This window comes from Petromyzon marinus, chromosome 39, assembly GCF_048934315.1.
Source record: "Petromyzon marinus isolate PM22_M1 ecotype Great Lakes invasive population chromosome 39, UKy_Petmar_22M1.pri1.0, whole genome shotgun sequence".
NCBI classification, from domain to species: domain Eukaryota; kingdom Metazoa; phylum Chordata; class Hyperoartia; order Petromyzontiformes; family Petromyzontidae; genus Petromyzon; species Petromyzon marinus.
In genome coordinates this window covers 13,887,882-13,912,464 of record NC_133705.1, presented here as the reverse complement: position 1 = coordinate 13,912,464, position 24,583 = coordinate 13,887,882, and the positions used below count along the sequence as shown (strand labels likewise).

Here is a 24,583-nt window from a genome sequence, read left to right as displayed (position 1 = left end):
GATTCAAATGGTCAGCATTATATTCGGCTTTGGATTACCGTCCCGTGTCACCACTCAAATTGCCATGGTATAATTTTATCTGATATGAAATTACGTCAAATGTCACAACTTTACAATTCATACTCTTTGGGTCTTTCGGTAAAGTCACGAAGATAGAAATTGAGTTTTTCGCAACTTTGTAATTTAATTTCGCGTGTATTGTATGGTTCTTGAAATGTCTCTACTTTAATCAGTGAATTTAGAAATTTTATAGGTATCTTGTCAGGAAATTATGTTTTAAAGAAAAATTAAATAAGCAAGGATAATTTTATACAATCTACGATAAGACGATCATGGTTATCTTATGTTGTACAGTGTGTCATAGCATCACCAACAACACGGTAACGCCAGAAGCCACCCTTCAAACGCAAGTAATTTTAGGCTCACGTAACCTAAAGGTAGCCCAGTGCCCGCTGGGAATCAAAGCCAGGAGTGGTGTATCCTCATGATAACACACTCGCTCCTCTCACACACGTTCATGCATGCACGCTCACTCGCACACACACACACGCGCAGCAGTGGTAGGAGCCTCTATTGCCTGCTAATGTATTGGGAGGACAATGATACATTTTGTTATTTCTATGCCAAAGGCTAAGGTCTCTAAGAGGGTAAGCGTGCATTGTACAAGGGTAATCATTCAACTTCGCGAGTTGTTCCTCTATTAATAGTTTTACTCAATCTCTTGGAACAAACAAGTTGTCTGTGTGTCAACTCTAAATCTCTGAACTTACTGCAGTAGACGGCTGATTATATTTGTATAATCCAAAATAATTTGGATAGTTATTGCACGTATTAACCGATCGTTGGTAAAGTTGTTAGGAAATGCATAATTTCATAATATAGTGGGGGAAAAAAAAAGGTTGGCAAATCCACTACGTAAAATACGTGAGCACAATTTCTTCAGAAATAAATGGTAATCGTGTCAGCAATTGGATTTGGCGGCGAAGGATGAAAGACAGATTAAATATCAGAACCGCGGCTCTGGGTCCGCACGCGGCTCTTTGAGGACTGCTTCATGAGGTTATTTATTACGGACCACCGTCTCGGATTCACCACGTGCATTGCGCCTCTTGAAAAGTTGAGTTTTTTTCATTGAACAAAAAAAAAGTGGCTCCTCTTATTATTTTGGTTGCAGACCCCTGCAGTAGAACAACCTTTTTCACGTATTCTCAAGACAAGTGTGAACTGCAGTATGATACGATAAAACCAAAAATTTGAATTTGACATTTGCCATTTATTAAAGGTAATGGACTATTTAAACAATCATAAAAAAAACTGGAGTTTTGAATTTTAAAACAAGACCGAGCATGACTTTATCGCGCTAAATTGGACACTGAATGATCTTTGGCACAGATTATACGCCAAACATGTTATGGAGCTATGCCCTTTAATTTACAGTGGCACGTGTCAAACGTCATTAATGAACTGCAATCCAAAAGACCTGTCATTGGATAATAATGTGCACTCACCTATACACAGTTACAGTCATTCATGATCTTTATTCGGAGATAATAACTTTTTTTATAACACTTTGGTAGAATTATGGTCTGGGGCAAATGACAATTAGCATTGAGTGGCTTTGCCTCGTTGGCTATTGTCCAGTATCAAAGCCTAGATAATTTGTGGCCAGACATTTATGTAAATCAATTACCGAGTATCTCGAAACATTACTTAGCAGACTGAAACACTGCCGAGGCATTCGAGATTGTAACGTTTCATGAACTTATTGTGCGACCAAGCGAAACGGGGGAGAAATTTGAGTACATATTTCTTGCAATTTTAATTATCAAGTCACATAAGTTAACAGAACTTAATGCAATAAAAAAAATCACCGGTGGATTGTTTTCCTCTTCTATGATAATTTACCACAAAAAAAATACTTTTGGGGGAGTTCGTGGGATTTAAGAAACCCGCGCCATTATTTCAATTGCCATGCAAGGAAATCGAAACCGACTATTGACTTCTGCATTTCAAGTCCCGTGTGCTAACCACTACACCACGGTAGCATCCCTACATTGTGTACACATATATACGTGTATGGTTATGGAGGCGGCGTTAATACATTTCAGGGTTGTTTTTTTTTGCTCTCGATTCTACCACATCCTGCCCACATCCTTTTGCTTGTTCCTCAACAGTCACCGCGGCTCAGACTTGCGTTTGTTCGACTGTGCTCATCCTTTCAATTCTCCCCACCCCCCGAGTTGCCCCAAACATTAATCCCGGCAGGATCATGCGTGTGGTTTTCAGCTTTGCGCTATTTTACAGTCATTGACCAAGCTTCTACGGAGCCTTGTGTCATAGCAGACGGTATGCGGTGGCGAGAAGACCCAGCTTGCGAGACACAATGGCTTTTTGTTCACGGGAATGCCATCCGGGTTATCGCGTACACACTCCACGGTGCTCCCCCCCCTCCCCGTCCCCATCATTATTTCGAAATTGGAACTATGATCAATCTGCAGCTTTTGTCCCGAGACACACACACACACATTCCACTGTGTCCCGAAATGGAATGTGCAGTGTCTAACGTGGCGACGGCTCAATTAAATACGTGAACTCAAGTGTCAATTTATCGTGAACTGTACATGTGACACACACACACACACACGTGCGTGCGTGCGCGCGCGCGCAGCAAAAGCCGTCGCCAAAAAAAAAAGCAACTGTTTATTAAGAAGTATGGCAAGAGATAAGAGTCAAGCCAAAAACTAATTAATGCAAGTGTAACAAGAATACTGTGTACCAATGCCTTATCTAATGCAGCTGCTACCCATAATCCCACATTTCATTCAAAACAGCTGAATGTCTTAAAATAGTTGTGTTTTGACTTTAACGCTGTGTGCTGTGTATGCAAAAGAATAATTATCGCCTATTCTATAGATTTGTTTTCAGAGATTGCATGAACATTTATGCAAGCGTATTTTCTTCCGTTTTCAGCTTTTCTCCGTCTAACATTGCATTCCTTTTCTTAGCAAATTAATTAAATCTCCCTTTAATTGAAGGTGTAATGGGTTTCGTGTCGCTGCATGTATATATTTTTAATCGCACGTAAATATTAAGCGGGCATGGGCAATGGCCAGGAACAACGATGTAGTGGCAGCCAAAATAACTGAATGCATCGGAGAGGACCGTCCTACGGAGCTGGCAGTTGGGAGCCATAAAATCAGCGAGTGCGCAGATGCTACATAATCAACATCGCAGGATTGTGAGAGATGGACACCTTAATCCTGCAGTGGATTGACCTATACTATGCGCATGGACTGTCCGCACAAACTTTATTGGTGTTATCCAGTGACAGGTGTCAGTTTTCTCTCGGGGAATGTTTTTTTGTGTGTGTTGTATTCATCAGTCATATATAGGTCACTCAGAAATTGGCCAGAGATCCAAATATACAAAAGCTCGCGAATAAGTCTTGCCACTCGGCGAGACTTTGCTCGATAAATAAAAAATGTATATACATATTATTAGGCACATTGTGGAGTTGCTCCAAAAAAACTCATGTAGCAAAGTTTAATTCTCATTAATTTATTTTCAGCGTTGCTCACACATGTTGCTAGTTATAGGCACTCGCTCTAGAACAGACTTCCAACCGGGCAAACGTTTTGCCAACGTTTATTCACATGGAACCCTTTTTTTGTGTTCCTCCCATACAATTATGTAATTAAAATGGTTTAGTTACGGCAACAATTCATAGGATTTGCAAATTCCATCTGAAGGCGTTTCCTTGAGCCATCTTGGCTTCATAGTAAGAGCACAAAAAAAATCGACATTAAACAGAACCGTGCTGTTACAAGTCTGGAAAATGCCACTACCTTTGTACCCGATAAACACAGCCACCTTCAAGTGGATTTAACATAGGAACTTCGTGATTAACGTTGGCTAGGCCAAGGGCAGCAACAATTAGTGTATGGGTTTGAAGCTTTCATGACTGCAGGAATCCATACTCTTTGGTTCTTTCGGTAAAGTCACGTAGGTATAAACTAAAATAAATAACGACGTTTCGGGCGCAACACAAGCGTCCATCATCAGGTGGGAAAGCCTTGGTCTGCTGCTGGGGCAGACTGTTTTAAAAGGTTTGAAATGGGTGTAGCCCAAGGGTCATAAAAAAATGGCCGGGACTAGTGATGTTAATGTGAGAAATTATCCTGATGTTAATGTGAGAAATTAGCATGATGTTAACGTGATAAATTAGCATGTAAAGAAGGAAAGCTGCCTCCTCGCCTCAGCAGCAGACCATGCTTTCCCACCTTATAACGGATGCTTGTGTTGCGCCCAAAAACCTTCGCGATTTATTTGAACTTATTTTATACCTACGTGACTTTACCGAAAGAACCAAAGAGTATAGTGTATGGGTGTTTCCATGGTGTGGCAATTCCAAGAAGAATTGCAGGAATATTGAAGACGGGTCATGCAAATGACCCCTAGGGTTTTGTGATAACACCAACCTGCTATACAAGGACATCTCGAAGCTACAGCTTTCCAACCGATGTTAATATTAACATGTGACCGTCACCTGTGCCCCATGGTGCAAATCTGGTGACTGTGAAATTTAGCGTATTGATCGTGGTACGCCGCAGTTGACAACCTGCATTATTATCGCCAGATTTGTTGAGGTATACTTAAAATCAATCCTGTCACTTGGATTCAGAGTGGGTGGATGAAAGATATCTACAAAATGCGTGCAAAGAATACATTTTTATATATACAGCAAGTAAAATAAGCAGTACAACAGGTCGATATCGAGTATGTTCGTGTGGCATTTGTTTGCACATCTTTCATATGCGGAATCTGGATTAAACTCCTGGACATCCACATCTCTGAGCTCAGTTATGGTTTTTTGCATGAAAAAATCAATCAGAGACGTATGTTGCTTCAACGGAAGTTTCTTTTCTTCTTCATATAAACGTGAAAATTTGCTTATTTTATGGATTGCGCTCAATCGTCAATGCCGCAATTCACATTTCTTCTGAACAAGGCAGCCATGTAATTAGCACGGTTGGCTACGTACGGTGCGAAAGAAATCCAACACACAAGTGCGTGCGGGGAAGCTTTTTAATCGCTATATAAAGTCTGCCAATGACGTCACCGATCAAACCTGTTTTTGTTCCGCATTGTTGGCTTATAATAAAAGCTGTTTCCTGGTGCACTACAACAGAATATTGAGCTCCCGATCGCAAGAAGAAGAAGTAGAAGAAGGGGGAAGAAGAAAAAAAAACAGCCGCCACGTGTTTCTTTATTCCTAAGAGGAGGAGATTAAAGGCAATCTGGCCTGGACACTTTTTTTATTTAAGCCCACAAAAAAACCCCAACGCAGCGGCTTGCAAGCAGATCTTGGTCCTTTCTGAAAATGCTGATGCCATCGAAAGCTCGGGGCTTCAGGAACCTCAGCAACATATGCATGGTCCTTTGCAGATGCCAGAAGAAAGGGCAACTTCTAAGAACCTAATTTCTTATGCACCTCATTTGTACACTTTTAAGGCAAATCTTAAGGCTGACAGCTCATTTTCTGCTTGTAAAAGCAGTTCAATGGGAATGCTGGCTATACAGGCCCTCTGTGAAAAGAACCTATTTTCAGCTTGCCACTTAATCACCCCCTTAAACACTGAACACCAGCAATACATTTCCAATGCTAATTACCGAGAAGGTACACACAATGCTCAGAGCTGTGATGGCTTACAGAAAAAAGAAATCGTCATGCACACACAAACACGCACACAAAAAAAAACCCACAGCCACACTCACGCATGTAAGTGCGCGTGCACACAAACACACACACACACGTGCATGCTTGCATAAAAAAAAGAGATGCAAATATATTGCGTTTCGCCTGGACCAACTGCGGGGGCAAGTGGCATGAGTGAACTATTAAGGTTAGTATGACATAGGTTGGAATGGTGAAACCCATGTCGCAAACAACTGGCCTCCATTGTCTACTCTGGAACCATTTCCACGAGCCAATCATTAGCGGTGTAAAATGGGAACGACGACAGGAGGTCACGTGTGGTAGGGCAAAGTGTGGGTGCTCCCACCTTTTCCGAGACATCTGGCCAGGGTGGAAGAGTAGGCCAAGTACCCTCTAGAGGGGTTTCTTTTAGCTCAGTCGAGTGTAGGCTCTGCCACCGGCAGCGCAACGGGCAAGCAACAGCGGGGCTGCATCTTTGCCTCCTGGCAAACGGGCAGATCTATGCCAAGGCTACATAAGCCAATTATCCACCGACAAACCATGATGCAGTCAAACCTGAACGGCGATAACTTCCGTGCCACCACTCCTCGCCATGCACACGTGCACATTTAAGTGGTTCTACAAATTAACAATCCTAAAGACGGTATATGCACGATAGTGTCTTGGTGTTCATTTGCAAATTCCGATGAACAAAGGGCAGCTCAGTTTCATATGCATCTAGCCGAATTGTTGGTGAGAACTTTAACACTACGCAAGCACATCGGTCTCGTACGAGCTCGAGAGCGAAGTTTCCCTCGTTGCTGTGCAATCAGTTGCAAAGCAATGCCCTTCTCATAATAAATATTGTAAATACATTTTTAATGTGTTTCTGACACCAACACCAATATGGAAACTTATTCATGTACTGGGATAAATTCAGTCGTCCCCCCACCCCCCACCACCAATATTTGATATAAACAGAGGCAAATAAGTATGATTTCATATTCATTTTTGTGGAAGATTACATCCAAACAACAGAAGAAGCAGGTCCTATTGTGAAACTTCTTCCCAACTCTATTGAGCATGGGGGTGATGGTCTTCTTCAATGGCAGTCCAAAGCTATCTTCTTTGGTTATTTCGGTAAAGTCACGTAGAATGAGAATAAAATAATAAAATAAAACAATTAAATTCTCACGGCGTTTTAGTTTATTGTTTTATTCTCATTCTACGTGACTTTACCAAAGAACCAAAGAAGATGAATCCTTGCAGTCACAAAAGCTTTAAATCTAAAAGTCCAAAGCTAGTTGCGAGAAATCCACATTTCTGCAAAGAGGGGCCAGTATTATCCATTGAACTGCCACTGTTAAGGTCCCACAGAGCAGTACACATTGTATCGACCAAGGAGGGATTTAATTGGCCAAGTCAACTCCTGACCAGGATTGAACTCGCAACCTCCCGATTTTGACTTTAAGCATTCCGTCAATGAAATGGACATGGAATCACGTTGCATTAAAACTTCCCATTGCAAATGTACCATTATGGGGCATACTTCGCATTTCTGCAATGATCAATATGTTTTCAAGGAACCGAACCTTTCACTTGGTGCCCTTTGACTATTCTATATATACGTTTTACACTTTACCACAGTGAGACCCTTGTCTCGGCAAAATGTGAATTAAATACACAAAACACCTGCAAAGGCAAAATGCATGCGGGTGTAGGGAACCATTATTCAACTCAAGCTAATGGATCTGGGCAATTAAGGCTGCTTACCAGCCCTGCTTGGACTGGGTGATTAATTAAATGCAAAGGTGGGAAAGACCTGCAAAGAAACTCGACGCAAATCCATGCGGAATTGGATAATAGTGATCATTAGCTTCTGAAGCAAACATGCAGATGCAGCTCTGAGTGCGAAATACAAGTTCGAATTAAACACATTAAACATGTTATAATCAAGTATAATTAAAGGGACAAACATGGCAAAGCGTTTGGCCAAAGGCAATACCTTTTAATGCCGGTTGGGAAATAAGCAATGTTATTACGTTCGGGCAGAGACAGCTTGAAATGTCTACCCTGGTATTACTGCACCGTGCCTGGCACCGTTGGGATGCCCAAGTTCAATTCCGTGGAGTTAATTTGAGGTCACTTCACTCGACTGATTGACCAATGTTGTGTGTGCGCCGTCTGTGGGAGGCTCTTAATTACGGTGCTCATGTGCCGCTGGGTTATGATTATACAATGTGTCTCTTCTGCACCAGACGGCAAATGTGAATAAATTACTCGAGCACAGAGCCGAGCCCCCACTTCCCCCTCCCCCGACTCGCATTTTATCATTGGACTGAGGATAGAGAGCATGTCTGTGTGCACGTGTGCGTACGCGGGCACGCGTGCGTATGCATCTCAGCTAAGGACTTGTTCCTACGATCTACAACGCAAACTGGGGAATCTCTATCCAAACGTAATTTTTTTTTTATTCCATATGGACATTTAGGCGACTGCACAAGACTAGCGCTCTGTCCAATGTATTCCTGCTTAAAACAGTGGATTATATTTGCTATGATCTGAGTATTATTTCGAATCCCACGTGCCCTTGGCTAGTGCGATATGCATTAACACGCACACCAAGGGGTGTTGTGGCAAGGACACACGACGCCGTGTATGCTGCAAGATCGGATGGCGTGGCCGGAACCACGCTCGTCATTCTTTGTTTCCCAACCAATGCTTTAACGGATGATAATTTAGGCCGAGTAAATCTAAGGGATGCTCACAGATTGGCGTGGCCACGAACAGGGTACATAAACCACCAAACCACCATTCTTCCAGGCCAAGTATGCTGTACATAGAAATGTATGTGCACAAAAGACGAAGATCCCCCCCCCCTGCATGGCCAAGCTGGACACATAGTTGGGGAAGCTGATGTTGGCGAGCACCTATTGCGAATGGCACAGCGCATGTGGAGGTGGCGTGGCCATTCTCCAAAACAACAACAACCGTCATCTGCCACTAAGTGATGGTGACGTCGCAACGGCGTCTGTGCCAGGCTATGTTCACTTTAAGGCCACGTGAAGTGTCGAACGCCTGCTGGCAGGAGGTCACGGGGCAGACCCATGTGCAATGGGTTGACTGACTGAGATGACCAGCTCCACAGACACACACAACACACACACGCACGCTTGCAAGTATACACACACACACAAACTAGCATTGGCACTCACACATGCTGCAATACGTCCATGCTTATTCCCTTCAAGCATTCTGGTGTACATCCTTAGATTTAACCAAGTGACTGTGACAAGCCAAACCCCAGAAAAAGTTGGAGGCCGTTGTGGCCATTATTTAAACAGCAAAGGCGGACTGTTCAGTGACAGCTTCTGATCTTTCGCCATTAAATATTGAAGATCATAAATGTGTAGTGACTGACTCAGAGACACTATGAGTAGGAAGCACTCTGCTTATTAACAGCCTTAACAGTTCACACTTTAGCAACTACAGCTCCTAGTCAGGACAGCTGGCATGCTGCCTGACTTACGACGCCGTGATGGTGAAGACGGTGATGGTGACGAAGACTCTAGCAGCACGACGGGATCCCACTCCACACGACAGCCCCGAGCTCTCGCTCAGGGCCTCTTTTATGCTCCCAGCGTGGCCTCACTACGCCCCGGCCCCGCCCCCTCTCTAGAACCTACTAGCGGGTTCTCGATGTGCCTCTTCCGTAACCTTTCCCATACATCCCTCTCTCTGGTCTATCACGTGACCTGCTGTCAGTCAGGGTTGCTGTAACTGCAGATCCCCTTCCCTGCAAGTAACAAGCTGCTAAGTGACCGATTCTAAGCCACTACAAATGTCCGTAAATATCACCAACATTATTATCTTTGAATGTCTCAGTAAATGGTCACAAATAAAAATGCAATGCGCGTTAAATTTATGGATGTTTCCACAAATATGCACACACGCTCTTAATGCACAGGTGTATGCATGCATGTACGGCTGAACTTCTTTTGCACCGTACGTAGCCCACTGCGCGAATAGAGATCAACGTACATTTCCTTGCTCACCTCCTCGCTACCACCTCGTCAATTCCTACTTGTCTAGCACACCTTGCGCCGCGCTTTCTCAAGCGCGGTGCAACTTCAGCCCACGGCGGTAGCGCGATATCTCCTTTCAACAAAATCTCGTACCGCGCGCGGTGCAACTCTGTGGGCAAGCAAATCCAATGGCTCCTTGGAGCAGGCAAAACATCATCGGGGCAGAGTGCCTTTGTGGGCGCAGAAGCGCAGACAGATGGCCGCACTCCTTCCCTAAGTATGCGCCAATTAGCCGCCACAGTGAGCGCCGTAAATTAGTGTACGGCCAATTGTGAGTTTGCGGAGGGAGGGAGAGAGAGAGAAAGCACGCGGGGCTTAGAATTTAGCGAGCCACGGGCCGCACCCTTCACGGCGAATTCTGTTAAAGCCGTCCCGTCACATTGTCCGCGTCCGACAATAGACCCCATATGTCCCCCTCCCCGGTGCTGAAGAGAGTTTTCCGAGGGTGGCGGAGGAGTTCTGTGGGGCGGGTTGTTTTTGATTGAAGAGAAGAGGGATATAGATGGGTGGGCGGGCGGGCAAGGGAACACTAAACAAGGGGCGGGTGAAGCCAAATTTGCTCGCCATCAAAGGCAGGCTTGGCAGGTCAAAGACAGATGCGGTGGGGCGGAGCAAATGCCAGTTTTCGGCGGCACCTTAAATCAAAGATTTCCCCCCCCCCCCGCCCGCACGAGTGATTACGACTCCTCGCCGGGGATTATATGGACAGTGCAGGCGCACCAATGCACACGTGGTTTCCTTTAGGAGGGGGACAATGCTTGGGGTGGGCGGGCCCAGTGGCTCCTGCTTGGCTCCCCTGCTGCCCCCTTTGCAATTTCTCCATTCACGGCAAAGCCGCCCTCGAAACTGCTGCAATCTTGGGTCATGCCCCTTTAGGAGGCCGGGAGTGCTCGCATTGGTTCGGATGAACAATATATATTCGTGGCACAGATGCAATGCATGTCATTTGTCTAAGAACTACTGAAGGGGGGGGAAAAGTATTACAGGAAACAAAATCCATCTTATTTCTTTTTTTAAAATAGATGAGCATTAAGCATGATGGCATTTTAACACGTTTTAAAATTAACATAATTTAAACCATAGACTGCATGATGCTGCAATGGTGAGCACGCTGGATCTGCAATCAAGGGGACTTTGGTTCGATTCCATCTCCCGGTGTGGCATTTTGAAACAACGGGAACGTTTTTCTTTAAATTATCCAAATCTCTGTCCACCCAGAAGAATAAATGGGTGCTCCCCCAGTTAGGCAATCGGCAAGTCACGTGCAGTAGGATAAAATGTGGGTACTCCCACCTCTTACAAGATGTCAAGAGGGGCTTTCGAGAGCCCAGTCAACAGTGGGATTGCGCAGGACTGCACCTTTACCTTTCCCCACTTTTATAATGTAAGATATGCAGGTGTATCTCTGGCTCAAATGAACGTGGAACAGAGCGCATTTCTATTGATGGGGCCAGGTTCTCCACATGATGAATACAGAGTGGTACTCATTTTTAATACGTTGTAGGAATGTGGAGGCCGAGTCGCCTGTCAGACACATTTTAACTAACATCCTTCTCTCTTTTAGCGGAGTGCTCCAACCACTGCACTACCCAGCAATTTAAATGCATAGCCAATACAGCATAATTCATTGGGCGGGGTTAATTCTCAAATCACTTCCACAAGCACTTTATGAGAATCTATAGCACAATATAGCGTTCACATTTTGCAAACCTCTCTTGGACATAATTTGTTAAAGTTCCTTAATGTCTCCTCTTCATTTAATATTAAACAAGCACATGGATACCCTGAAGCTGAAGCCATCGGTCATTCTCGAGCCCTTCCACCCGTTATCACCCTATGCCTTAAGACGCTGTAGGGGCAAGTGCTGTTAGCGAGCACCTACAAAGCCCGGAACGGGACACGAGGAGGTGGTGGGGGGCCAATACCACGCTCGGCCGTCTTTGTAAACCCCAGTGGCGATGTTTACCACACACCGCACTGGGTACTCGTCCGAGGCTCAGTCGACCTAGGGGAGGCCCAAGACCGGTTCAGATAATCATCACTGGTTTTGGCCGTGAGCGGGAATCGAACTCGGGTCGCCGGGATCATAGTACAGTGCACTCACCGCTAGACAACCGCTCCCCTATGACACACACACACACATGAATGACACACAAGCACAAATCATTAAGATTCAATGCGTGGCACGTGCATGTTTAGCACAATGATCACGCGCGCATCGCTTTATTTAAAACAGAATAGACTGCTGCTCCTTGGGGCCCTCAACCATCCTCTTCTTTCCAACCAGCCGGGGCTACCTGTCAGTCCGCGACAACCGTCAACATTAGCGAAATGCTAAGCAGTTTCGCAGCGTCAGTTGTCGTGGTTGAAATGGATGTTTTCGTTGCACTGAGATTTTGCCGACCGAAAACAGGCAGACGATGCCCTTCATTTTCTCGCTTCGTACACACACACACACGTCTCGTCTAATAGAGCGGTTGCGGCGCAAAAGGTGCGATGTGATGCAACTTTCTAGACACTGCCCGCCACACTCCGGGCGCAGTCCAACGTATGCGGCTCTGGATAACACAATGGGGGGCAGCAGTGTGGGATATACCTTAGAGCCAAGTTGGGCCAATTTGGCGCCTGTTATTGTCTTGGGTGTCACGGGAGCTTTAACATCGACAAATGCAAGGAAGAGGCAGTTGTAGGGGGCTGGGAGCGGCAGTATGAGGAGGGGAGCAGGAAGTAATATGGAGGGGGGGGGGGGGACAGACACACAGATGGACTGTCGACATAAAAAACACACACAGACAAATGGTCATTCGTGCAAGCACACACAAGCTTGGGGGCAAATTTGATTACAAACCCACATCCGCACACAGATTCTTAAGCCTTTGCCCGAAGGCATATTCCCTCTGCCTGTGAGCACTAATTACACCCAATATCACCTTCTTTCCTAATGACCTGGAAAACGATAATTAACTTTTGTTTAAAGTGAATTTGCATGAGTGCGTTTGTTGCGTTTCAATCTGCCACACATACACACAAACGTATATATATATTGATTCGGAACATTTGCTGAGTGGCATTAATTGTTCTCATGAATAATACTGGTTTAGTATCATACTAAATGCAACCTAACTTTAACACTAACTTTTTGATTTAAAACTTTCGTGACTGCAGGGATTCATATTCGTGGTTCTTTCGGTAAAGTCACGTAGAAGGGAAACAATAAAATAATAAAAATATAAAACAATAAAATTATCACGACGTTTCGACTGCAACACAAACAATCATCATCAGGTGTGAACATTTTCTTGCTGTGGTTTCCACACCTGATGATGATTGCTTGTGTTGCAGTCGAAATGTCGTGAGAATTGTATTGTTTTATATTTTTATTATTTTATTGTTTCCCTTCTACGTGACTTTACCGAAAGAACCAAGAAAATTTAACACCAACTGTTAATACTGACCCTCACCATAACTAAAGTTAACAATAATCCTAAACTAAACACCGACTCTAAATGCGGGATATCATAGACTCATTCACGTAAATGGTTTATTTAACATCGTATATAATAGGTTTCAATCTCTATTGTGGTCTTTAAAGCTTTGCCGATGACAATAACATTTTTATTTACATATTTGAAAGCAAGTGTGATCGGACACAAAGCTATAGAGTAGCCCTGGACGGTATGAATTGACAATAAGGGTGTAACATTTCAAAGCAATTATCTACTTGAAAAATAAAGTTGCACGGCTTTCACATAGCTATGGAGATGTCCATATATATATCGCTATTCTTTTTAATGTTGCTTGGTAGTAGGGTTTTCATTTGCTTGGTTGTGGCTCTGTATGGGATTTGGTTATTACATGTAATTATTGTACAGCATTATGGGATGCTTTTAGCATGAATGACGCAAAATTAAATCAAAGTATTATTACTACATATAGAGCAATCACTTCAATCACGTTATCCTTCAAAATTTATTTTGTCCTAACGATACAACTGTCTCGGGCCATAGGAATGTGGAATGTCCACCACGAGCTCCTCAACTAGCCGGCCACATTCACGCTTTTCCCCCCAAGGAGATCACACAACTGTGGGCTTCTCCGTGGCGAGGGATAAGTAACGGAAGTTCGGCCCCTTCTTAGTGCACAGCGTTGCTGTCCTCTCCCTGCACTGGCACATTTTTGAAGGGCTGTTCGCAGTTCCCAAGGCGCTGCACCAGCAGGCGCGTTAAATCCGAAGCAGCACGTGCGACAGCATTACGCACACGCTTAAAAAACAGAACAAGTTCACAGATGTGATTGGGGGGGTGTGGGAAAAACTCGCCTTGCCATGACGGCCAGCTGAGCACACTGGCACCTTGTGACATTGGCCGCGTTTCCATCAGACGTGCGTGATACGGTGCGATTCCGTGAAGAGTCGCGCAATGAAAAAATACTATCCAGTTTCACAAAAAAACAAAAGGCGGCTTAAAGCGCCACAATCCCTTCCCTTTGCACGGACAGATCACTGTGCATGGCTGTGTGCTGAACGAGAGCAACGGTGGCGATTGTAAAACAACATCACCGCTTCAACCCTTGACCCCCTTCCTCGTTTATAACACCCAATGCCCGCTGGAACTAATATGTCTCCGGGTTTGGTTCTGCGTCGCGTTGCTCGGAGCGGTCTCTGATGTCTCAACCCTTCAGGGAAGTGAGCTGAAGACGTTTCCAGCACGTGGAAAGAAACGCCAGATATCTGTGCAAACTTCTCCAGGAACCGACATTAAAGAAGCTCCCAGCGCACGAGGAGGTACACGTCGGACGTTCTGCCAAACAACTCGTGGTGCAACGCGGAAAGGCATCGGGGGAGCTGTACGACACAAGTGCGAAAACCTACGCATTGGCAACGCTCCCTCGATGTTAACCATTAAAGCCTCACCAATTCCCCAGGCCATCTTGTCAGGAAGGTCTTCCGTGACAGGTTTGGGCCGATCCATTGAGTGTTATCTCAGTATAAACATGCGCAAATATACGAAGGGTTAACTCACACTGCCGAGGTAGGTCGGAAATATACTTCCCCAGCTTGCAGTCTGCAGCGCTTGCTGGCTCCATCTACACGAGGTCCATCAACCCTCACCTCTACGGTACACTCGATTACAGGTGCGTTAGCATGGCTGGCCACTTAAGCATCTCTGGCATGGTGTAGTACATTAACGACAGCAGAACTCCTCTTATCCGCAGTGACATGAAAACAAACGTCATGGACACCATTAACCGTGAACTAGCTTCAACTTATCGGTGAGAAATAACAGGAGGTTTTGCAGATCCTACAGCATCCTGCGGATAAAAGGAGCTGTGGGTAATAGCGTTGCGGATAAGAGGAGTTCTGTTGCATGGGGATATAATGGTGTGTTACAAAGCATTGTTTGTAACCTATGAACACTCGAGCTGACGTGTAGAACAAAAGGCTGAATAGAATAAGTAATATTGCACGTTCATTAGAACAGATTACTGCACACCAGACTTAAGCTATTAAAGCTCCAGACAGCATTGCATCCATATGCTTGGTATTCATGACATCAGTGAATTTTAAGTGGCCAGCTCTATCCCTGGCCCTTTCTCTCATTCTTTACATTCAGCAGTAGTTGTGCCAAACGACCCTGCAATGATGTTACTGTATTTTCATTTTCACATAAAATATAAAATTCTCGCTTTCAGTAATGGGCAATTTGTCTTGCCGTTTTTTTTTCTCTCTCTTCCCTCAACTCGTGAAGTTATTATCGCGCGATGCATCGAGACCACGCACTTTTATAACCGCTTTTGAATGTGACCCTGCGTCGTCACTGTGGCCATAAATTCCAAGGTGACATTTTAATCTTGGGGAGCGGGTGTCCTTAAAAAATGTTTTCGTAAATATAGTGGCACAGTGACACGTGGATATAGGAACAGGCAAGTCCAAATACAAGCGGCACCCGAGTGAGACATCAAACTATAAATAGTGTGGGTGAAGGTACAGCAGACACAACATATGTGGACACACACACATACCATAAAATATGGAAAGGGGATTTTGGCAGGTAATCCATTCGTTTAAGCTCGATTCCAAAACAGTTCTTTAAAAGCAGACACATTTGATACCGCGTTTACATCACAGCGTACAGTACACAGAAAATAGCCACACGTTCAATGAAATGCATAGTCACCTGTACAGAGAAAGGAACACTTTGAAAAATAAATACCTGCCATTTCATTGTGTAGACTGTCAGGGCACCTGATATCAAGTCACATCGAAGTACATCCATGTTAGGACGAGCAATACTAGCAAGGCTCTCATTCTTTGCAGGGATTTAGGAGCCGGTGAACAAATTTCACATTGCTAGGGTTGGTGCCAGTCTTTTGAGAACACCATCACAGCCGACGTCCCACAATGTGATTATTTGTTTTACAGACCTAGGAGGGTCGATGAGCTGAATCTGCCCCTGCCTGGGATTTAAACTCACAACCTTTATTTTTGTCTAGGTAGCCAGGTGGGGCTCAAAGTTCATAGCATTGGAGTTGGTTCCAACTGAGTTCATATCTGGGCAGCCATGCAGGATTAAAACCAGTTGTTCAAGTGAGTGGATGTCTCAGCCCGGTCACTGCATCGCGCGCTTTCGGATGTGCTTCTGCAGCCGTCTGGAATGCTCTTTCTTCCGATATTAGGAAGCCACTGGAGCTATGCACTTTTACATCTATATGGAAACTCAGATCTTTAGAACTGCTTATAATGTTTAGTTTGTTGTCCTACTCCCGCACGTCCGACTCGCACAGTTGATACTGCGTACAGCGCGAATGAAGTTCAACATACATAGACTGCGTAAACCACAATTACATTAAATCGTTTATTTTTTTACCTCATCTGGCATATTCTAGCTCTAACATGTTTTATTTTTTAAAAAATCATTTTGAATAACCATACAACAAACAATTATCTGTCCCAGGACATTTGCAAACGAATGCCCTTGTATTTTGTCAACAAATAAGATCACTTGCAGGGAATCCTGAAGTGCCGTGACAATCTCCTTTTGCGAGCCATTCCAACACACGAGGGGATGATGCGCCGCAAATTCAAAATTGAAGACACGGCGGTAAAAATACTGCACCCTTCCCGACGAAAAAAACTGGCAATGTTACCCGTTTGGCTCAATGAATCTAGACAAAAAAACCAAGAATGTCTACTCTTCACGATGTTTTGTGGGCTACAGCACAAACACTACTATATCACAACTTAGATTTTTTTTTTGCGATCGTGCTGCTGTTTGTCAAGCGGTCCGACATTTCGCTCCAGGTCCAGAAGAGGCTTCAAGCTTCCCCGATGAAAAGAAAAAAAATACACCAGAGTGAGCAGCCCTTAGTACCTTTACTGTTTTTTTTTTACCACGTGGAAACAAAGACAAAGATCCCCCTCAGCCTCACCAGACTTTTGGGGCAAGTGCTGTTAGCGAGCAGCACCTACGAAGGCCGGCAGGGCACACGAGGGAGAGGGTGAGTGGCCAACACCACGCCCAGCCGCCTTTGAAACGCACACACACACACACAGAAACCGCGTGCGCGGCTCACGGCAAACTCACCGTTGCAGGTGGAGCGCCCGCCGCTGGGCTCGTAGCCCGGCTTGCACGTGCACCCGCCGATGGGCACCATCCACTCCCCGTCGCCGTTGCAGTACAGCTTGATGGGCACGTTCACCTCCTCGGCGTTCAGGATGCATGAGCCACGCGCGATCACCAGCGACGTGCTCTCGGGACCCGTCAGCGTCTCGGGGAAGGCGGCGAAGCTCTGCACGACGGGCGGGCACTTGCGGAAGAAGACGCGCACCGAGATGAGCGACATGCAGCCGCCGAAGTCCTGGAAGGCCAGGTAGAAGCCGTTCTTGGAGAGGGGCCCGAAGCTGCGCAGCTCGTTGTTGATCTTCATCATCCGGCCGCCGAGGTCCACCTGCGAGAAGCTTTCGTCCGGCGCGATGGTGTCCACCTTGATGTAGGGGTTCTCCATCCAGAACGGCTTGGTCTTGGTGGCCACGTCGCCGTCGGTCTCGTAGTAGTACAGGTTAAAGGTCTCCTTGCAGGAGCCCGGCACGTTGGGGATGCTGCTGCAGTCCCGCACCGTGAACTTCATCTCCACGTAGACGCGCTGCGCGCCCTTCCGCTCGATAAATTTGGTCCGCAGCCAGTTGTTCTGGTTGGCCTCAAACACATTGCAGACCTGGTAGGTCCTTATGGTGTTCATGGTCTCGTCGAAGCCACTCACCTCTTCCCACTGCACGCGGTCGACAAGGGGGAGGGGGGGTGGGGGGTTGGTAATGCACGCGCACACAACGCACGCAATTCGAGGTGTCGCAACAGCTGCTGGGAAATAAACGAGTGTCGCAGGTATTTCGTGTCGGGCCCAATGTGTGAGTTTGAATGAACTTCACGATTCAAAGTTTTGTTACGTGCATTTGAGCAAGCGGATCGGTTATCGTGAAAATGTCCGATTGCAGGAAGAATAACGTGAAGACACAGAAACACGGGGATTACGGAACAATTCGAACCGTGAGCAATAGGGGGGCCTGGGCAAACTGTGATGTCTGATGGTCAATAATTGCGATGGGAGTTGAACCCAAAGGGGGGATTGTGGTTGAGAGACTGCCCACCACAAAGACGGAGCGACGAAATCATCTCGTGCATTGGTGGTTGGTGGATTGTTAAAGGTGGCGGCAGCTGGGGGAAGCCTTCATCCAGCAGTAGATTTACCACAGATGATGATGATGATTATAGAGATCCCTCTAGGGTTTGTAAAATTTATATTCAATAAGTGGTAAGTCGACAATGTTTGTCCTATGGACAGACTGACCATTTCATGGGAATGTGGATTTTCCACCAAAGGTCTCCAAGTCCACAAATACAGACAAGAAGAGCACGTTGAGTTATTTGAGCAAGAGACACTGCATTTTATCAATTAATTATGTTATTACTTGGTGTATTTAAGTGCACTTAATTCCAGCTGATTGCATCAGTCATTAGAGTTCAGACAAGCAAACAATGCATTACTGCAAAGAGCAGCACTCATTTCTGCTGAGAGTTCTCGTTCGGTGACTGAAATTCCACATTCCCCTGGTAGGGAACAGGCACTCCATATGAAATCAGGTAAACACAAGGGCTCGCTGCAAACTCGAACGACATGAGGGATTGCTCAGGGATTGTTTCAAAAGCCGTAGAAATTATCTTTTCAACAGCACTTACCGGGCGGCGCATATGGACATTATCCATGAAGACGGCTTTAATAACGTTCACGTCCCCCAGTGGCATGCATTGTTTCAGCATTAGGTGAGAACGTGTCTCTTACGCGACCGGCCCATAACCGCACAAACAGCGCTTTCAATACGAACGCGTTTTTTTGCTGTCGGTGTTCAGACACGTTCCAGACGTAACTCTGCGACCCATTATTCTCTGGGAGAACGAGGGAAACAACAAACACAGGTGTTTGTGTGTGTGGCCTCAGCCTCATTGGCTCTGCGTTTCACATTGAAATGGATTTCAAACCGGAACAACCTCAGACACTAAAGCCCACAGTCTTATATTTTTTCTCCTTCTTCCTAAGAGTGTATAGGACTATCGCAATAAATGTTTAAAGTCGTAAGTCAATACAGTGCAATTTATATTGTGTGCCAGGATATGTAAAGTGCCTTGAATTGATTCCGATTGATGCTATGCATGTATGTCGAGCGTCTTTGACATCGTACGTAGCCAACCGTGATAATCGGAGGTGCGGTAAATGTTAGGTTGCTAATGGCAATACATAGTGTTGATCATTTACCAACCGTGACCTTATTTATTGTCGAGACGTTTCCGTCGTGTTATTCGCCATGGGGATCCGTGCGATTGGGATATTTGGGAAAATTTCATTCACGAGATTTGGGCATGAGGGCTGAAACTGGAGCACCTGCAAAAGTCATGCGTACCGCCAGGTATCTCCAAGGTAGTCTCTCTGCAAATACTAAGCAGGATTCAACGCCACTTCGTCTCCAACATTCGCAAAGATCGGGAGGATTTCTCGCAGACCAACTGTCTGTTGCTCGGTAATTGCCCAGGCAGACAAAATAAATAGAGTACTTACCACCTGCCATCGCGGCACATTATTGATAGTTGCGTGTGAACTTTTGCAGGCTCGTTACACTATTTTGCAGGTGGGTTTTCATACCAAGTACACTCGTTTCATTTGAAAAACTGTTAACTGTCTAGAAAAATATATTGCCATTGTTAATCGTTTATTTAGGCATTGAAATTCATGCCAAATAACTTGAAACGATAAAAAGTGGCATGCATTCTAAAGGAAAATATGGTTAATACACACCGACCTAATAAATGCAACTAAAATCTGTGTTTGTATGTGCCACACATACGATGGATGTGTGCAGCTGTGCCACACATCAAGATTCGAGAACCTGATCCAAATATTGTAAAATCGGGTCCATTTAAATCACAAATACATTCTACAGCCGAACTGTACTGAACAAATCACTTTGATAATAAACTATTTCACGTGTTGTTATGATTACAATCAGATTTTTGGCAAAAAAAAGGTGACGAAGTGACCGGATGGTCCACGTTTGACGCGCTCCTCTCCAATGTCAGTTCTGAACCAGCAGTAGAAATTCCACGGTGGAGAGCAAAAAAGCCAACCACAGCCTCCCAAGCATATCAGGCGGATGAGGTGACCCTTTTTGACCGGAGTTTGAATTCGCGAAACTTTACGAATGCAACGTCAAATTTTACACCCACAGCTGCGGCCGGCTGGGTACACTTTTAGTTTGCACGTTAGCACAACACACAAGCACGTACGTCGAGTGCTGCACGTTCTATATTCCGCAGCGTCCCCCAATTTCAGATGGAAAAAAAAAACACCGCGGACGAACACTTGGTGAGCACTCAGCACCTACTGGGCTGCGACCTGGTGGTTCAGAAATAAAGCTCTCTACATTGTCGCGGAAAATATGAACATACTCATAAACATCGCTTCAAAATGAGGCTAGGGAATTGGAAATGAATGAAAGTGGCAGTGGCAACTTTTTTCCTGTCTCACTCCCCCCGCATGCCCCCCTCCCCACCCACCCACCCCCTCCCTCGCCACCCCACCCACCCCCTCCCTCGCCCCCAACTACCCACCCCCTCACCCCCCCCACCCACCCACCCCCACCCACCCCCTCTCTCGCCCCCACCCCACTCCACCCCCCCCCCTCACCCACCTCGCCCCCCCCCCCTTTTCCTTATGCTCTACTTCCCTTGGTAACTCTCACAGCTGGGTAAGCATTCTTAGAATGTATATATCCAAAACGCCTACGGGGGTTTGTTCAGAACGATGTGTCCAGAAACATATTGTTTCATTTTTAGGCACATTTGTATTCGAATCTGCGCAGCGAATTTGTGGCCGCGCTCGGCTGCTGCATTTTTCCCACCTCCCACTTTGGTTATTTAATTACCTTGCGGTTGCTTAATTTCACGTCTTCTATCTGCACACTAATTACTGCAAAAAGTCCATATTCCAAACGCTAAGCTTTGAAGGTCAAATTGTGTCGAAATCTGGCCTTGTTAAAACAAAAGTTACGAATAATTAAAAGAAAACAGTGTTAATGTTAAATGGCATGGAAAAACAAACTGGTATGTTATTTTTTTTGCTTTTGATAGTAGATCATACTCTCCAGAAAACATTAAAGTTAAGCTGCACTGCGCTGTTTTAGAATTAAATAACATTAAATTATCAGCAAAAATGTAAGGTTACTTAACAAGTGCCTATCTGCTTCATGCTCATTTGAATAAATTATACTTCATTAGCCAAGTAATCAGAAACGGTGGTGTAATAATATGCATCATTAAAACAGCATGAGTCTTACCTAGTAAATAAACACTCATATTATTTTCACACCAAATTTAAATCACTTTAAATGCATGCCATAATTTGCCAAGAGTTATTTTCATTGCCCTTTCTTACACATGAAGACAGTTTTGATGGAAATGCTAATTCTAGTGGTGCGATGCAAGGGTGAGAAAGCTGTTATTTTGCACAAATATCGCCAAGCCAGCGCTTAAAATTGGAAACATTTGTAAGTAATTAAAACACCGGACCCCCATGAGAACAAAGAGCTCCATGAGATGACCACTGTTGACTGCCCACCAAATTCGTGCTCATTTTATCGACCACGGAAGTTATGATCGAGTTGACTGCCAACCAGGATTTGAACTTTTGACTTTCCAACTGCGAGGCCTGTAACAGCCAAAATATACAGCCCGTAAACCCAGCCAATACTGAGCGATGTTTCCAAATTTGGGTCGAAGGTTGGCAGCAGCCCACCCTTCCAGCCAAGACAGCATTATTCAGGCTTGCAGATGGAATGGGGTGGGTGGGCTGGCATCCGCAATGGCCTTTTGGACATATTCTCATATTGACACAGAGTGAAACGGGCAGGAGGGGGGGATGGCATGGGCAGGGCTCAAGTGTCCCTGGGTTTTACCCAGAGATGACCCCTGCACTTCCCAATAGAGAACCCCCAGCATGTCGTGTGGCCTTTTCCAAAATAAATACGTTTTGCGTAATTCCCGCACACACGCACACACCGCAAAAAAAAAAAACTTTTTGCAATCGCAGCGGCCTTGCATTTAATTGTGCCGAACTTTACTGCTCCACGGTCTACGAGTGCTTATTAAAGAGACAACACGCGTCCGGGACTCTGTGTGAATGCTGGTGCCTACACTAATAAATATGAATTCCTGTGCTTGATTCAGGAAGTACTCAGCCCTGCGAATAACAGACAATGGTGCGTTGCAGCAGTACTTTGAATTGATAAACAGACCAATATCTTGTTTACCAACGGCTCTGCAGTGACTGAATCGCTGTCTGGCGTACATTTGCAGTCGCTGACCTAATTGGTGCAAGCTACCAATGTAGTTGGCCCATGCTCCATTTAAACAAACTCGTGGAGTTTTGGACACATTTCAGATAAACCAAAATAGTTGTTTCTTGAATTGACTAACTATTTACCTGGCAAGACAGGTAAATAGTTAGCCTAATGTTGGGGCAAGTGCTGTTCGCGAGCATCAAAAAAAATGGGCGGGGGGGTGGCCAACACCACGCCGGGCCGCCTTTATCTCCCAAGTGGTGATATTTACACACTGCACCAGGTACGTATTTAAGGCCGAGTCGACCTAGAGGCGGCCCAGGACCGGTTCCGATAATCGTCACTGCTGTCGACCGCTAACCGCTGCGCTCCCCACAATGTACTGTGTAGGCACATGCACAAGCTCGTACAACTCAATGCAAGCACATGACGGGTTAAGTGGTGACATAGTGGGTCAAGCGCTGCGCTTTGCACTTGGGTATTCCGATTCGATTCCTGGTCACGGATCGCATCAATGGCGAGTGATATTAGACCACTTCCTGACCCCCCCGCCCCCCACCCCGTCCAGCACGCCCTTCGCCAACATGTGCCGACCAGCGTGATGAAGTATGGTTTGAAAATAAAAACAACTCAGAACAGACATGGGTGTGGGGGAGGCCTTCATCCATCGCTGGACTGAAACTGTTACTTATCTTGCCACAATAATTGCAAGCACTGACGCACATTTTGCCATTGGTGCCTCTCCCGTTTTTGATGCGAGGAAAATAAATGAATGAATATGGATGGATAAATGCCCACGCTGATAAGCTTGCGTGAGGGTAGCGTAGTGGCGTGCCACGAATTTAGCCTGGAAGCCGTGCGTGGCAGTTGGAAGTCTGCACAACTCAGACACATGCTTGGCAATGTGCAAACAAACACTAAAGATAGATTCCACTGTATATCCTGGGTGATCCAACCATAGCCAGATATGCCACTAACCTAATAGGGAGTCATTATAGAGATGTGAACACTTTATTTAAGGGCCTCTACACATTCCCCACCAATCACAATCCATGCATTAAAATGTGTTAACACCCTGTCCGCCCTGCAAGATATGGAGCCATCACTTTAACAATATTCAATCGCGTATTGAGAAAAAGGTCATTATATGAGTGGAGTGTCGAAAAATGGATCGCCATTATCATCAGCAGCAGCAGCAGCCTTAGTCAATCGCTGATGGATGAAGCCCCCCCCCCCCAAGCCACCACCATCTCTCATTATCCTGTAAATATACAGTGTATATTCAAGTTTGTCTTCGTAAAAGAAAAATACGTTTACAAATTTCATCCATTTTTGCTTTGTCGGCTACAGAAGTGAGTGATATCAGTGAGGGCCTATTGTGTTAAGAGTGCAGCGTTGCCACCACAATGCTCCACTGCATTGGCCAACCCCTCCACTATTGTGGAGGTTTAAGACCACGCTAGGTACTTGTTTTGAGCCGAGTTTACCAATAGCCAGATTCAGCTGTTCAAATGCTACTCGCTAATGATGTTGAACGTTGGTAGGATTGTGGATTAAACAGGCAGTATGTGCAAGCAATGCTCTATATAACAATGCTTTCACACACAATGTGCTATATGTGCAACGAAGGAAATGCAAAGGTCCACAGACGCCGACAGGCAGAGACACATCAATCAATAGGCACTGACAGACAATGACAAATGGAGAGAAGCGAGCTGATAGACATCAACCAACGGACGGGCATAGAGGCATCAATTAGACAGACATCAAGGTATATTTAGACACCTCGACAAATGGATACGTAGTGAGTGACAGAGACAGACGACAAAGTGATTGATGGGATCACATATTGGATTTTTTTCTTCGCCCCAACAGACTAACCACCCTGGAAGTTGAACTCCAGGACCCTAGCTATCATCG

At 45.3% G+C, this 24,583-nt stretch overlaps 1 protein-coding gene across 6 annotated transcripts in view; it reads right to left on the bottom strand.

Moving 5' to 3' along the window:
* The window catches only part of LOC116950464 (ephrin type-B receptor 2-like), a 140,735-nt gene that overhangs the window by 77,875 nt on the left and 38,277 nt on the right, over positions 1 to 24,583 (bottom strand). For all 6 annotated transcript variants that reach the window (XM_076072932.1, XM_076072933.1, XM_076072934.1 and 3 more), the window contains exon 3: positions 17,364 to 18,048. In XM_076072932.1, the coding sequence (XP_075929047.1) occupies positions 17,364 to 18,048 (685 nt within the window). The remainder of the gene's footprint in view (positions 1 to 17,363; positions 18,049 to 24,583) is intronic.